General features: G+C 48.9%; 1 protein-coding gene across 2 annotated transcripts; it reads right to left on the bottom strand.

Moving 5' to 3' along the window:
• Positions 1-2,904: 2,904 nt before the first annotated feature.
• Positions 2,905-15,259, bottom strand: LOC311363820 (E3 ubiquitin-protein ligase pellino homolog 2; the record flags this gene model as incomplete). Of its 2 annotated transcripts, none has more annotated exons than XM_084483797.1 (7): positions 14,946-15,259; positions 7,867-7,996; positions 7,319-7,420; positions 6,334-6,531; positions 5,610-5,795; positions 4,198-4,403; positions 2,905-3,358 (listed from the first exon to the last, which is right to left on the bottom strand). In XM_084483797.1, exons 1-7 carry the CDS (start codon positions 15,020-15,022, stop codon positions 2,905-2,907), a joined length of 1,353 nt encoding a protein of 450 aa, XP_084339923.1. In that variant the 5' UTR covers positions 15,023-15,259. The 2 variants fall into 2 exon arrangements, with proteins under 2 accessions (XP_084339923.1, XP_084339924.1); XM_084483798.1 differs by having other exon boundaries at positions 2,905-3,322.
• Positions 15,260-16,849: the final 1,590 nt, after the last annotated feature.

The following is a 16,849-nucleotide window of genomic DNA, read 5'->3' as shown; positions in this document are numbered from 1 at the left end:
GTGTCCATCTTGAATCGAGATACGCACTAATATGACTTCTCTGAAGTGCTTGGACTTCGTAATGCTATAGGAACAAGAACAATAAACCAAAACACACGGTTTAATATGGAACGATCCAACGAGGACTGGTAGAAAATAACGATTTTTTTTTCATAAAAAATACAAACTTTATTTAATGTCAAAAAAGAAGGACAACGTGAATAGTGTTGTGAAGGTCTGTTCCTCTTTGTCACATGCCAAAAGGTTACACATTAAACTGTTTCACACAACGTTCTCAGGCCCGCTGCGGCCCCCTAGTGGTTTCGATGCGTGCTGCGTCAAGGAGCCACGGAGTAGAAGAGAGGAAAAAACCCTATCAGGTTGATTCACTCAACCCACGTTGGTTAAGTCCCTCCGGTGTAACTACCCGTATGTGAAGTATAGGACCCGGAGTACCGGATCTCTACTCTAATTCAGACGTTGTGAATTGTTTTTTTCCCTACATTTCAGACACCATTAGGAAAAAAAAATTGACATTTCTATGGACCTGGTTGAATGCTAGAGGCGGGGCAGGGGGGGGGATGCTGTCCACCCCCCCAGTTACCTGTAAAGAGAGTCGAGACTACCAGAGAGTCTGAACGACAGCACCTAATAACACTACGACGACAACCCAGCCCAAAACCAAGCTTTTCCATCGGGTGGAAGGGAAACGGGATTCCCGCTCCGTTCAACGTGCTGTGTGCCCATTGCGAGAGTCCGCTGACATCGCCCTCGTTTTGCATTGACAATTGCTCGTTTCAAACCAAAAAAAAAAAGGAATATAATTGCTATTATTGTTTCGAGGAACAAAGCACTTGGAAGAAAGATTGGACTGTGGAACTTCTCCGGGCCTATACTAATACTCTGTGTGAATCGTGTGTGAATCGTAAAGTTTGGCCGTCCACCGTGGAAACTCCTAACAGTCTGTCCTTTGCCTCCCCGTCTTTGAGCGTAGGCCTATATGAAGCAGAGTGTACGTTCGTTCACATGCAAGCGAGACATTATTTCGTGACTTTCATTATATCACAACATCTTTTTTTTAAATTTTTTTGTTCCTTTTCGGGTTTTTTTATATAATGGAGCCAACTATTCACACACACGCACACACTGAGTGACCTTCTGATGCTAACCACAATCAAGCTACACCGTAAATTCAATTACAAAAATAGTATCACAATATAGACAATTCGTTATGAGCACCTGGGAAGGCTAGACATAGCCTTGTGTATTTGGCTACATTCATTGTCAGGGCAATGCATTTACGGTCTGTGGTTGGTGTGTGTCTGTGGTGTGTGTGTGTGTGTGTGTGTGTGTGTGTGTGTGTGTGTGTGTGTGTGTGTGTGTGTGTGTGTGTGTGTGTTTTCTTGACACAGTGTTGGCAATAACGTTTTTTGTTTTTTTTCCTGCTCTCAGAAGCTCTCACCAGATATACCTACCACACAGTTATACTCTGAAACACACACTTGCGCACACTGAGAGAAAACAGTTAACTCAAAACAGTTGGCCAGTTAGAAAAATAGTTATATTTGTTTTGTTTTTTCAACACTGAACATCTAAAATAACCCCCTCCTCCCACATCTATAATAAAACCCCTCCCCCCTTCCTAACAAAATAGTTGTTTTTCTTTCAAACACAAGAAGTATTTTCTTTTTGAGGTTATATGTGGTCTCGACCGTTCGTCCGTCAACACAATAACATCGACCCTGTTTTTTGTTTCGACTCGGTGACCAACCAACCAGAGGTGTGTCCGAGTTGCCGTGGCAGCCACAAACCGCATGCGTGCTCGTCACGTCACATCGCAGCTGACGTATCAAAGGCCTGGACCGCGCCCGCATTCTCCTCCTTGCATGTTTCAAGCAGCTGCAAAAACGCGTCTGAAATCAGCATTCACACTTTCAGATTGTAAAAAATATATATATAGATTCACTTCTAATATTTTTTCAATTTCTTTTACGTTCTTACGTTCTTAAGCCTGAATACTAAAAAAAACAAAAAAAACTAACTTCGATATCGAACACACCTCTGGTTGAGCCCTTTGGCCCGAGACTTTTCTCTTCTTTTTTTTCTCGCTATTTCTAAAGTGATCGATGAAACCCGCACCTTGTTGAAAAAGTGCGGCTTCACGTTTAGCTTATCTAGTATTGCATGGAAGTGCTGTTATTGCTTTGTAGAGTGATGAGGTGGATTTTTTTTTTCCCCCGCCGAGGAGTTTTCATAAAAAGCCCGGCCTTCGTGTGTGGTGTGTTTGGAAATCTGCATAGATCGGGACGTCGCCCCTACTCGTTTATAGCTCTCTGGTTCTGGGTTGACTGGACCGTGTTTGTGTGCGAGTCTGTCCTGAAGTCACCCATCCTGGTTCTATACAGATCAGCAAACGGTGAGGAAGGCTTTGAGAAGCTTCAGCTCCGAGCTGCGTTCAGAGACGAAACGTTGAGCCGGCCGTTTTTTTTTTTTAGCAAAATCGTTAAGTTGAACTAACAACCAATAGACTTTAATTAAAAAAATATTTTAAAACGTCCAATTATAATTTGACTTAAAAAAAAACCGCTCACATCAATGTAAATCTACTACTGATACCAATCGTCACCAAATGAACACTTAACGAAACAAACCGGAAAAAAAACAAAAAACACTTATTCTACGTTTAACAACTGTCTAACCGACACATCGGTTTTCGACCCAAGGTTTTCCGAACTCTGACTGCAGTTCGGGGCGTCATTCTTTAGTGGGTGGTGGTGGTGATGGTGGGTGGTGGCTGGGTGGGGGTTGGCGGGCGGGCGGGTGGGTGGGATAGGCGTGGACGGTCCCCACCCCCCCTCGGCCCCGCCTCCCTCTCTCTCTCTCTGGACACCGTGGCGGCGGGCGCCCCCTCCCCCCCCCCCACACTCAGTCGATGGGGCCCTGGAAGATGAGGCGCGTCCAGCCGGGCGTGCCCAGTGCCGAGGAGCAGAAGGGGCAGACGGGTCGGAAGGCGTGCGTGCCGTGCGGCAGCGGCGTCTCGGCCCAGTACTTGGCGGTCCGCTCCGAGCACACGTGGCCGCACGGCACCAGGCCGTGCGTGGGCGCGCCGGCGTCCACGTACACCGCCGGCTCGCAGCCCAGCCACAGGGGCACGTAGGGCCCCACGCTGCGGCACAGCGGGCACTCGCGCCGCGCCAGCGAGGAGCCGTCGCCGCCGCCGCCGCCGCCGCCACCGCCGTCGCCGTCGCGCGGCGCCTCCTGGCCCTCCGAGCGCTGGCCCCAGTCGTGGCGCCCGTGCACGTGGCCGCAGGTGAGGTAGACCCAGGGCTGGCGCTCCTCCAGGCTGGAAGCGACAGCGGGCGATTGGGTCACTGCGTGTCTGTGGCCGGGGGGGGCGGGGGCGGTTTAAAGAGGCAGGGGATGGTTTTTTTGGTATTGGGTATATATATATAGATTTTTTAAAGGTGCAGTATGCAACATGTTTGTGGTTGAAATGGGATCTGAACACACGTTGTCGTGCTGACTTTAGGACTACAGGGGTCTAGGTTACCAGGGTGGGCGGGGGGTTTGGAGGGAGTAGGGAGAGGGGGTTTGACTTCAAAATGAAGACTTGAGCCAGCTTGAAATCAACCAAATCATGCAAAATTGTACCATTAGCCGTTTAAGCAGTTAACTCTGACTCACCAAACGGCAAAGGGAAAGTTCTCCTTTCCATTTAAAAAAAATGTCCTACATATCATGCCACTCCTCAGAATACATTCATTCTCTAAACCCGGTGTATTTCAATAGTTTTACTATTTTACAAGCAAAAATAGCCCACCGTATACCCTGTCGTGTAAATCTCTTTGGACAAAATGAGTGTCTTCCGGCTAAATGACTCAAATGAGTACTGCGAACCTGCTCTCCCTCTATCATGCAGACTCATTACTGTGACTTACTCTGTCTCCATCATGTGGTCTCATGTGTGTGTGTGTGTGTGTGTGGGCAGTGGGGCCCCTTACTCTGTCTCCATCATGTGGTCTCATGTGTGTGTGTGTGTGGGCAGTGGGGCCCCCTACTCTGTCTCCATCATGTGTGTGTGTGTGGGCAGTGGGGCCCCTTACTCTGTCTCCATCATGTGGTCTCATGTGTGTGTGTGTGTGTGTGTGTGTGGGCAGTGGGGCCCCTTACTCTGTCTCCATCATGTGTGTGTGTGTGTGTGTGTGTGTGTGTGTGTACCTGTGGCTCCGAGGCAGGCTGGGGAAGGCCAGGGTGCTCAGGCCCACGGGGCACTGCGGCCTCGCCGCGTTCAGCTCCTGCCGCAGGGCCTCCAGGTGCCTCAGGGTGGGGGCCCTCAGGAGCCCCTCCCCCGTCCGCCACAGCAGCGTGGCGCCGCACAGGTCCACCAGGGAGCCGTCCCGCAGGGCGCTGCTCTCACCCTCCGCCTGCAGGGGGCGATGTCGGGGTGGGAGAGTCGCATTGGTGATGGGTTTGGGAGTGCAGACAGTATAGAGTACACACGCCCGCACACACACACACACACACACACACACACACACACACACACACACACACACACACACACACACACACACACACACACACACACACACACACACACACACACACACACAAAAAATACAATCCAAATCCAAAATAAAATCCAAATGCACACACACCCACCCCCACCAAGACACACACAAAGCCATCGACCACAACCACACCGTGACACACAAACCCAGTCACCATGACACACACACAAACCCACTCAGCCGCACCACGACAGACGCATCCTCTAAATACATCTGATATTACGTGGCTCGTGTTGTATTTCGTTTCAGGTTTTGAAGCAGGACGTATCATTAAAGAGACTTAAACAAAGCCTTGGCTGTTGCGTACGGTTGTTGAGACTGCGATAGGTTGGTTTCGCCCCATGTGTAGAAACCCACCGTGGAGTTCCCCTGCAGTGGAATCGTTTTACAACACTGAACCTCTGCCAGGGAACTGAAAATCACACATCCCCATTGAGGTAATAGAGTTTGAAAGTGTTTATAGAATGATATTTGATATTCAACAGATATTGACGGTGTGGATTACGGCGATGTGGCCATGATGTGTACCCTTTCCTAAACAAGGTTCTTGTTTCAAAATGTTCCCAATGTATACAACATTATAAAATTGCTGATTAGATTAGTGTATCCCAACAGCTCTGGAACAGTGAAAAGCAGAGTCTGAACCAGCACGAGTACGTTAAAGTATGCTGTATCCCCCTCACCGTTACGGGTGCATTTCAGGAATCCCTACACAAAAACCAACCACACACACAACGACCCACAGACGTACACACCGATCCACCGAACGCCCACCTACACACACCGCCCATCCAACTCCCCCCCCAACACACACACACCGCCCATCCAACTCCCCCCAACACACACACACACCATCCAATTTCCCCCAACACACACACACACACACACACACACACACACACACACACACACACACACACACACACACACACACACACACACACACACACACACACACACACACACACACACACACACTCCAACTCCCCCCCAACACACACATACACACACACACACACACACACACACACACACACACACACACGACAGGGTGCTGACCAGGGTGCCCCGGGTGGGTCCCGAGCGGGTCTCCCTCAGGGCGTACACGTCGCCGCACACGGAGATCTCCCTCCACAGGCCCTGGCGCGAGTCCTCGGGGAAGCCGTCGGGGTGCATGACCAGCACCCCGTTGGTGGTCAGCCCGTCCATGTGGCCGTCGGGGTTCTTCCACTTGGTGGCCTTCTCCTGTGAGGCGGACACACACACATGAATGCATGAACACACACACACACACACAGACACAGACAAGTGCACACACACACACACACGAATGAATGCATGAACACACACACACACACACGAATGCATGCACACACACACACACACACACACACACACACACACACACACACACACACACACACACACACACACACACACACACACACACACACACACACACACACACACACACACACACACACACACGGATTATCAGAGGGGACGCTAGCGTCACGGGAAACTCTGGTTTGCATAAACCATCTCGTGTTGACAGTAAGTCCGTCTCGGCGCGTCACCAGAGGTCGACAGAGCGCTACAAGTCTCCACGGCGACAACTTCCCCTTTTTAACGGCTTCTAGACGCTTCTGAACGTCTCCTCCTCCTCCTCCTCCTAGACTCTCCGGGAGGTTGCGGCGTCACGGTGTGTGTGTGTGTGTGTGTGTGCGTCACCGCGTCCCCGCCCCCCCCCCCCCCCCCGCCCCCCCCCTTCCAACCAACCCACCCCGAGGAAGATGTTTTTGGACGAGTCGAAGCCGGCGGCGTAGATGCGGGCGGTGTAGGGCGGGCTGCGCTCGCACACCACCCGGCAGGCGAAGCGGGAGATGGTGCTGGGGGCCACCGAGGGGTCCTCGCCCTCCTTGCCGCCGCCCGACGTGTCCGTCACCACGAAGTCGATGGGGCTCTCCGTGGACCGCCCGATCTGTTGCCGGGGAGGGGGAGAGAGACGGTACCAATCGTCGTTACGCAACCCCCGCGTAAAGAGTAGGACAGATCACCATGACGACGGTCACTTGAAGTGATGTTTAAAGGGTGTGATGGCGAGAGAAGTACTAATGTAGCACGCACACGAGTGCAAGAGGTTTCGTGTTCATATTGTGTCAATTAATATTTAAATTGTGATATTAAAATGGTGTCGCGTTGAGAAAAATACCAGTGTAACACGCACTGAGCGTAAGAGATTTCATATTCATAGTGTGTTAATTAATATTTCAATTGGGATATTAAAATAGGGTCAAAATAAGGCTTTGCACGTTGATTTATTCATTGTCAAAATCAAAATCATTATCAATTGACTTCACTCTCTTTAAGCTGAAGTGACTACATTAAAAATTAAAGTTAGCCAATTCATCTTGCAGGATATTTGTCTGTGCAACGCTGTCGTTTTTCTTTTGCATACATTTTAACTGAAGCTAGCGTGACAATGTGGTGAGACAGATTGTCCCGATAACAGCAGCAAACCCTGTGGGTGGGTGGGGGGGGGGTATTATATTATTAAGTAAAACCAAAATGATCACCATCATTACCTCACCAGGCAAAAACCCAGGGAAAAAAACTGCTCATTTGAACGTCATGTACACATCTTCTCCACGGATACACAGTGGGTCAGTGTAATGCCCCCCCCCTCCCACCCCCCCATTAATTTAACTCCGCCCCCTAACATCCTGTTGGACTTCCCCAGCCGGCATCCTGCGTTACTCAGCGTTTACCTGGAACATGTCTGTATTGTTGTCATGGCAGTACTCCACCACCACTGTCTGGTTGCGAGACAGCGTGAAGGAGATGCTGTGCTGCCCTCTGCTGTTGACCGCCTGCAACGGCAAGACACGCGCACCAACGTTACTTTTCAGTACGAATGCGCTTATTTTTTCTAACTTTTTCTTTTTCAATAACAGTTTTGGGAAGTTTTTTTGTACAGGTTGAAAAGCACACAGTAAGGCCTCATGCAAGCTCGACAAGACACAGACAGACAGACAGTAAGAGAGAGAGAGACACAGAGATTAACAGCCAGACAGATAGAGGGATAACACAGGAATCCAGCACCATCGTCCTTCCTTCCTTTTCAGCCCTGAACTGAACAACAGAGGACAACCACAGGAAGGAAGCAACTGTTACACCCACACACACACACCCCCAACCCCCCCCACACACACACACACACACACACACACACACACACACACACACACACACACACACACACACACACACACACACACACACACACACACACACACACACACACACACACACACACCTTGCTGTCCTGCGGGGTGGTGAGGATGTGCACGGTGCTGGGCTTGACGCCGTTGGCCTTGGCCCGGCGGTAGAGAGCGAAGTGGCTCTTCCTGCGGCCGCGGTCCCCGGTGGGGAGAGAGCCATTGTACCTGGGGCAGGACAGACAGACAGACAGACAGACGGACAGGACGGACAGTGAGCAGCGAAGACACTGCGACATGGGAGAGATACGGCCGGGAAAGACATTGGGGCGCGGCGACGATATGGGACAATGTGTACTTTCACCAAAGTCACGGGGGAACTTTGTAGGATAGGTCGTCTCGATGGACATCACGATAATATCGTGATATCCATCGATTTTATTCAAACTCATAAGCATATATTATATGCTTATGAGTTTGAATAAAATCGGACTGAGGGTCATTACGTACAAGTATATTGGAAATGAGTTTGGATTGACCAACTTAACTTTGTAGTTAAACTTCATATTGTAATCATCTTAAGGGCACACCTTCTCAACGCAAATCATTTAGACTATAGAACTGGGTCACATCACATGATGAATTGATATCTTGATTTCACGACGACAATAATAGACAAATGATAATCTAGAGTAAAGACAGCACACGCCAGCTGAGTTACATTGAGAGGAAGAGCAAATGAATTAGGGTAGGTAAAATATGAAAAGGTAGTCACAAAAAAAATATATATATATTGCTTAGGAGAAAAGCATCCGCTAAAGAACTTAATGGTAAATGTAAACGAAGAGGCTTTAAGCAAATTGGAGGCCCATCAACACTGGCTGCATGATAAGTATTACTCATTGTGGAAGTCACACAGCTAACACTTGTGTTTACACACGCTGAGCGGTTTCAAGTGGAATGTTCTAGCGCTCGTGGCCTCCCTCTCCCGACAGACCACTTGTGATTAATGTAACTGTTGAACCTGCCCCGCAGAGACGCCGCTACTTAGAGCCCATCCACTCACAGTGGGCACTTGAAACACACTCTATTGGGTGGCTATTGTCCGTACTCGTTCCAGATTAACTCCTTCAAAATAAAATCCCCACTCCCTTTAAAAAGTACGAGACGGTTCATCTCAAACTTTTGATTTGAAAATCGATGAATGCAAAAAGACTGTTCTGAATTACGATATACAGTTACTCTTTAAGCCGATGGATCTAAAGCGAACTACAAGTAAGGCTATGAGAACCACTTATTCACAAGACTACTAAGTACATCCTGTGGTATTCAATCTTGTGCTACCACCCTCGTTTTAATCCATTTATCTCTCTGTCCTCCTACGATGACAGTTGATATGTTGGCGTTTTTGGATCTTCAACCTGATTGAAACCTCCCTGGAACTTCCAGCAGAACACACACGGCCGTCCACAACACAGAAAATTCCTTCCTTTCACAACAGGCTGAATGGAAACTTTATTGTTCCGCTCTCAAGTTCACGTGGAAGGTTGTACGCTCTCTTAAAACGTTTGGCTAATCAACAGCGCATGGCACTTATTAGAGAGAGAGAAAGAGAGAGAGAGAGGAAATAAACTATTCAGACTGGGATGCCCAGTAGGCAAGATGCAAAAATGCTTTGTCAAAGACATGGAGGGCCCTGGTTCTTTAAGAACAGCCCGCGAACGACGGCCGGCCCCACAGGGAGTCTGACTCTCACAAAGCTATTCATGCACAGCAGGGTCTCTACGATGTAAAGACGGAGAGAGAGAGAGAGAGAGAAAGAGACAGTCAGAGACAAAAGACAGTCAGAGAGAGACAGAGACAGAGAAAGATACAGTCAGAGACAGAGAGAGAGAGACAGAGACACAGAGAGAGAGAGACAGAGAGAGAGAAAGCGGCAGTCAAAGAGAAAGAGTCAAAGAGAGATAGAGAGAGAGAGACTGTATGAGAGAAAGAGTGAGAGTCAGAGGGAGAAAAAGACAGACAGCAAGAGAGAAAGAGACGAGAAAGAATGAGAGAGAGAACGAGACAGAGAGAGACAAGAGTCAGAGTCATAAAGACAGGACCCATGACAAGCCTATTTTAGCCATTCGATTAGCTCTGTGTTGGCCACAATGAGCTATTGTGCTGGAAGGATGAGTATTCTGGTCATAAGTCTCTAGATGAACGACCGCCCCTGCGGGACAAGTGTGAGGAACGCCAAGGGTCAAAAGAAATGGCCTTGTTGTTAAAGCTTGTTGTTAAAGCTTGTTGCAGTTATCACAAGGGCTCATATAAAGTCCCAAAGAGAGACCATGGACGAAACTGCTATTTTAATTTTTCTTTTAAGTCTCGAACAAGGAGAAGTGGATATAAGGTCATCTTTAAGACAGCGTTTTCCAACATAGCTGTTTGGACGCATTGCGTTTACATCTAGAACCATTCTGAAAATGGTTGTTAATGTACCGTCTGTTTGGACGTTCTAACGTACAGCCTGGAACGCAGGCCATTTTGATGGTCGGTATCAGCGGCATTAAAGTGTGTGTGAGTGTCTGCATGCATCTGTGTGTGTGTGTGTGTGTGTGTGAGCGAGCGAGATCAGATCAGCTTTCTCAATAAAATGGAGGACAGAACACACAGACAACAGCAGTGCAGTAATCACAAGGTGATGCTGGAAGTCAGAGACGCACGCACACACACGAAAAACATATAGGAAATAAGAGTGAATATGAGAACTGACTCACCAGTAAGTAATACAAATAAGCCCGGAGAACATGGGATCATATTAGTTTAAAAAAAAACTACATACAGTGCAAACGAGAGAGGCAGGGCCTGACGCTTTATTATATTGACCGACAAACATCAGCAGTATCTCGCTCAACGCTGGAGAAACGTAATAACATGGATGTGATGAGCCAGCAGGGCGAGGCCGCGAGCCGTTCACGTCTGTACGTTGGGCCGGTGTCTAACACCTTCCAGGAACATGGACTGTTCTGCTTTACTGCTTCTCCTTTACTGCACTGCAGTCTTTCAGGGGGGCGAAACGCGAAAGAGTAAATTTAGGCGTGTGAACACATCTCGACAATCTTATCGCCGCCGTCACTGGGCACTGGGCCCGTCGAGAGTCTCGTATCGCAACACACGGTATGCAGCGTGGGAACGGCACACTGACCCGGGAGGACGCTGGCACGTTTAAAAACGCATGTCGATACAGGTTTCATTTCAGAATGGAAAGCCGAAATCGGGACAAGAAGCCGATATAAGACGCAAGGGGAGCAGGTCAAACGCCGGGGCGTACGGTAGATTGATGTGTGCTAAACCTCGGTCAATAATGCAGTCAGCGCTGTGACCTGCATGCAAGACCCACATCAACAACCGTTAAGTGGAAAATACATTGCCTTATATCGCTCTGAAACATAATCAACAGCAACATAAACAATGTGACGGAGATAGACAGATTGCTGGTAGTTATTCTTCCGCAGACCGCTGCCCGGCTGCAGGCGTAAGGCGTTGTTCGTAAACAGAGGAAGTGTAGCGCTGCATAATCAGACACATAAAGCAAGCATGTCTTCTGTTGGAGGTGGTTGTTGCTACACTTGATTTAGAAAACCGTGTCGTATCAAGTACGGGGATTAATTATACATTAGGGAAAGTATTTCCTGGATATTTAAGGCGTGACACAGCATGGGCAAGTCCTAGAATGTTCTCTCGGCCCGGCCAAAATACGTTAGCATCATGTGTGTGCGTGTGTGTGTGTGTAAATACATCTCAACGCCAGTCACATAGCAGCAAACACATGGACATGGACAACTGGTATCAACCATAACAAGCAGCCTTGGCTCTCTTTATAGTTCACCCAGTAGTCTGCTTAACCCTGATACTGGCGTCCTGTTAGAGTCCTGTTAACCATGGGCCTGATTCAGAGAGCAGACACACCCTGAATGGATTAGCCTTCCCCACCCACACGAGCAACCCAGGACCGTTCAACCTAACACACCCTGTGTGTTCATGGGCCTGGACCTGCGAGTCATCGTCCGTGGTACCCGTGCTGCAGCAACGCCCTCACATTCACCCTCGACTCTTCCTCTCCTTCTAGATGACATTGAGAGATTGAGCACTACAGCCCGGCCTGCGCAGTCCGGAGCCTGGCTGTTTCCTGAGCTTCGACCCCCCCGTGAAACAGAGCCCCGGAGGCAAGCCGCGGGTCGGCGGAACCCACTGTGCCGACACGGTGGTCGCGTGTCACATGACGAAAAACCATGACGCGCCCAGGAGAGAGGAGGAGGGAGGAAGGGGACCGGCCGACGGCACTGCTCAACGACTCAGAAATAGCCGACATAAACGCCCCCGGCCCGGCCCCGCCCTGCGGACGCGCCAGAGACCCTCATGCCGCCGTATATGCAGCCAGAGGCAGCAGAAAGACATTGCTATGGTCGAAACAAAGTAGACACATCCAACGTCAGCAACAACAACAACACAACCTGTATTCGCCAGGAGGCAGGCAGGGAGGGCGAGCAGCGAGAGCATCAGCTGAGGTCCCATGCACGCCACCCGTGGCCCTAGGCTTCACGCACGTGCGCTCTCTCCACAGTAAACTATGAAATATTCAGGCCTTCTGCCCCCCGACATGGCTGTTATTTTAGCACCGGGGCCGTATGGCAGAGGGGGGGGGGAAGGGGGGGGGCGTGTCGTCACCACGGAAGACTTACCCCTCCGTGACTCAACGAGAGCTGAGGAGGTAAGTCAGGTGATAAGGGGGGGTGGTGGGGAGGAGAAAGAGAAGGCCAATGAAGGTGAGGAGATGAGAGATGATGTGAGGCGTATGAGGCGTATAACGCGTACGGGCGAGGTGAATGGACAGAACATAGGACGACACGCTTCTGACACCGAGGGGATACGAAGGGGAGACGGACCGAGAGACAGAGGGACAGACAGAGAGCAGGTCGTGAGAGTGACGGGGTGGAGGGGGGTATCAGGATTCGATACAGACCGTATCAAGAGAACACGGGAGGCGAGCCAGAGACACCGAGAAAGAGCGATGAGAAGAGAGGGGTTTGGAATTCCATTAGACAGCAGAAAGAATGGGAGGGGGACAAAAAGACAGCAGGATTGAAGGGTGAGTCCCGGAGAGGGATAGGGAGGAAGTGCATCTCAGGACAGTCCGAGTGCTCCGCACTGACACGGCGGCGGACAAGTGGCCGTCCGGGGGGTGGGCTATGCTAATCAACCGTGGCAGGGAGCCACTGTAACAGGCACATGTGATTCTGTGTGACAGCCATCGACCGCATGGGAGGAATGTGACCAGCTAGACCGACAGACAGATGGGAGAGGTCTATATAGGCCAGAGTAACACGGAGTGCGTGTCTGACAGCAGTGGGGGGGGGGGGGGGGGGGGGGAAGAAAAAAAAAATGAGCTGTTGGATTCTGAACGGATGTCGATCTACATTAGGACAGCCAATCACAGCCTCTCGATGAGCGATACAGCCTACAGCCGGGAACATCCAACTGACGCCGCGACATCAAAGAGTTACGATTGAGTAGCTCATGCATTAGTCTGGGCCTGGAAAGAGGACGAATTAGATTGAGTTTGGACCGAGCCCGATCGCGAGTGTGTTTCTGTATCGTTTCTGGTTACGTATTGCTAACCTATGACGTACAAGCCGAACAGGGGGGTGGAACCGGTTTGATCTCAAATGGCGAGCGTTTTGAGATGAACAAAATCTAAAAATAAAAAGATTCCCCTAAATAATTTCGGTTATAGCCTAATACTATTCGAACCCCACAATAGTGTTGTGTCACTGCATCGCCATCAAGAATTACATAGAGTTGATCTGCTTGGCCTTAATCTCTAGATATGTGCTAAATGCCCTTCTTTCTCCCTCTCGGCAGAGATATGGGGGTGGTAAGAGAAACAGAGTGGTCTGTTGTGTACACTCAGAGTCTGTGTGTGTCTGTGTCTGTCTGTGGGTGTGTGTGTGTGCATGTGTGTCTGAGTGTGCCTGTCTATATCTCTGTGTGTGCCTGTCTATGTCTCTGTCTATGTGTGTGTGATGTGTGTGTGTGTGTGTGTGTGTGTGTGTGTGTGTGTGTGTGTGTGTGTGTGTGTGTGTGTGTGTGATCTGATCAGTATTCTGATGAGAGCTGCTGCCTCCTCTCTCAATGAGCGGCCAAAGAGGAACAGACAGGCCGTTGGGTCACTTATCTTTGGCCTACACAGGAAGCTGGACCGGGGAAAAAAGGGGTCTGTATGAGCCTGGATATGGAAGCGCTCTCCCTCTCTCTTCCTCCCTGTGTGTGTGTGTGTGTGTGTGTGTGTGTGTGTGTGTGTGTGTGTGTGTGTGTGTGTGTGTGATCATGTTACGTCTGTTTGGACTTCACTGGGTGGAAAGGCAGTAAATGCTGGTGATTGCCATCCACGCATCCTGTCTAGTATGTGTGTGTGTGTGCTAGAGAGAGAGAGAGAGAGAGCGAGAGAGAGAGAGAGAGAGTGTGTGTGCGTGTGTGTATAATGTGGCTGACGAGGTCTTAGCTATCTTTAGCCTTTCCGCCTTACCGTGGTGTTAATTAAAATAAAACACACACAATGCAATATGTAGCACAGGCTGAACAACATTTGAACGACGTCGCTTTCATCCCCTGTCCTACTTTCTGCGATCATATCCAGCATAGTATGACATCATGGGGATTTTCAGTCCGAGCAATCGAGCACTGATTTTACACCCACTCCAACCGTAGAAAATGAGGCTACATCCGTAGTATCCCCGTTTACTCCATCCATATCAAAATTAACGGATGGAGACCCATGGAGGTTAAAAAAAAACACACAAATCAGCATCTATTGAGGGACTGGGTCGCTCACAGCCCCGGGCTTCCGTCTGGGGGCAAAGTTACTTTTCACATTTACAACGCCGTCCAACGTGAGACACGTTTCACTAAAAAAGCGATGCATATCTCCATATTGCGGAGGGGGAAAAAAAAACACTTTAATCCAAAAGTGTGTTTATATGCAAAAAACAACATTAAAGAGATCGTTGTGGAGCAATAGATTAGACCTGGCTCACACGTCACCCCCTCCCGGTTCATTGTAACGCTACGTTAACATTACTGTGGTAGTTATCCACACATTTGTGTATGGATGTGAGTGGATTCTTTTGCTTACCCCAAGATGACCAGCTCTCCGTATTTGATGGGGTCTTTAACGGGCACATCATCCTCGTCCTGTTTCGGTGAATTCATCAGACTGGCGCCGACTGCTCGGAAAAAATAAAAAAGACGCGTCTAATGTGCAATAGTAGTGAAATAATAGATGGCAGGCACTCGAAAAACTACAAGTGAGTTATTTAAAATAGTCTCGGTCCGGTTTTAATGCACGGGCCAGTGTCTTTTCTGGCTCCTAACTCCTCGGTTTATTGTTTTGGTTTGTAAAAGAAGCATCTTTCGTAACGTATAACTGTGTGCAGTGAAATCGATTGAGGGCCCGCGCTACAAATCTGTTCTGTAGCATAGGGTACAACAACAGCTAGCGGTAGGGAGTGGGTCGTACCATGCACAGGAGGGGTGGTCCTTATCAACTTTCTCAAATTGTACGAAATACTATGGCATTTAGGGAGGAAGCACCGATTTTGGAACATGATCTATTAAAGAATTTTGTTTTTTTTCGGCGCAAAGTAGAACATTTAGGTTTAAAAATAAGTTACGGTTATATATTTAGGCGTGGATTCCCCCCGTTATGCATGGAATTGAGGAGGTCCCGGCGAGAACCCGGGCACTGACTCATGAAATAAACTAGAATTCTCTAGGCATGTGTTGCCCGTCAAGGAATCGTTTCCCTTCCAGTTATCTTTCTGTGTCAGAATGAAGGCCAGATGTCGTTGGGAAATTATATGATCGGACGTAATCAACTTGTATTTGCGTTTTTTTTTTCCCGGTTTGTGTGTGTGTGTGTGTGTGTGTGTGTGTGTGTGTGTGTGTGTGTGTGTGTGTGTGTGTGTGTGTGTGTGTGTGTGTGTGTGTGTGTGTGTGTGCGCGTGCGTGCGTGCGCGTGTTATTCTGGTCAGGATGTGGGTCACCACCGCGTCAAGACAAGCCATTTTCTCATTGTCTTTATTCGTTTAGGAAGACAATTGTACATTTAGACATTAGTAATTTACTCACCACATCCCTCCCCATTGCCTTTCCCCTATTTATGTCACTCACTCACTCTCTCTCTCTCTCTCTCTCTCTCACACACACACACACACACACACACACACACACACACACACACACACACACACACACACGCGCGCGCGCGAAGAACACAAACACACACACACACACACACACACACACACACACACACACACACACACACACGCGCGCGCGCGAAGAACACAAACACACACACACACACACACACACACACACACACACACACACACACACACACACGCACACGCACACAAAACAGACACACCCCTACCTATCTATCCATGTACCTCTCCCCTCTCTCACTCTCACTCTCCATCAATTCATCTCCACACAGTAGGACATTTTTTATGAAAGAAGTGATGTATTACTACTAGATAGCCACTCATACGTTCTGCCACCACAAGAGGGCAGTGTATAAAAACAATAAGTCTCCACATACACCTTATCTAAAAGGACAAAGTTCTATAACATATTAATGACACCATGATGGCCTATATCTAAACATTGGCTAATGGTTGGATTATTGTGGTTTATTCATTATTTAATCAAGTCATCCCTAAATCAACACATTTCTGAAGTTGGTAAATGCACTGTAAAGTTCATCCTGTGTGGCATGTAATGGATAAACAACTCGTGTGTCAGTCGGTCGGAATCACACACTTGGACGGCTCAGCAACAGTATCACGTATACATGTTGGACATCAATCCCAGCAAGCCTGCTGTTCTTAGTTGTCATAGTTCTTTGATGAGGTGGAAAGCCGACCTCTCTGCTACGGGGAGATTTGGATCCAACCCAGCCGCCCTGGATTCGCCTGTAAGAGAATCCATCCACATTGAACATAACGTCACCGTTGGCCAACGTCAGTTGGAAAC

This window comes from Micromesistius poutassou (assembly GCF_964030765.1).
Source record: "Micromesistius poutassou genome assembly, chromosome: 19".
Taxonomy (NCBI): Eukaryota; Metazoa; Chordata; class Actinopteri; order Gadiformes; family Gadidae; genus Micromesistius; species Micromesistius poutassou.
Note: the sequence above shows the minus strand (reverse complement) of the source record. Positions and strands in the feature narration are given on the sequence as shown.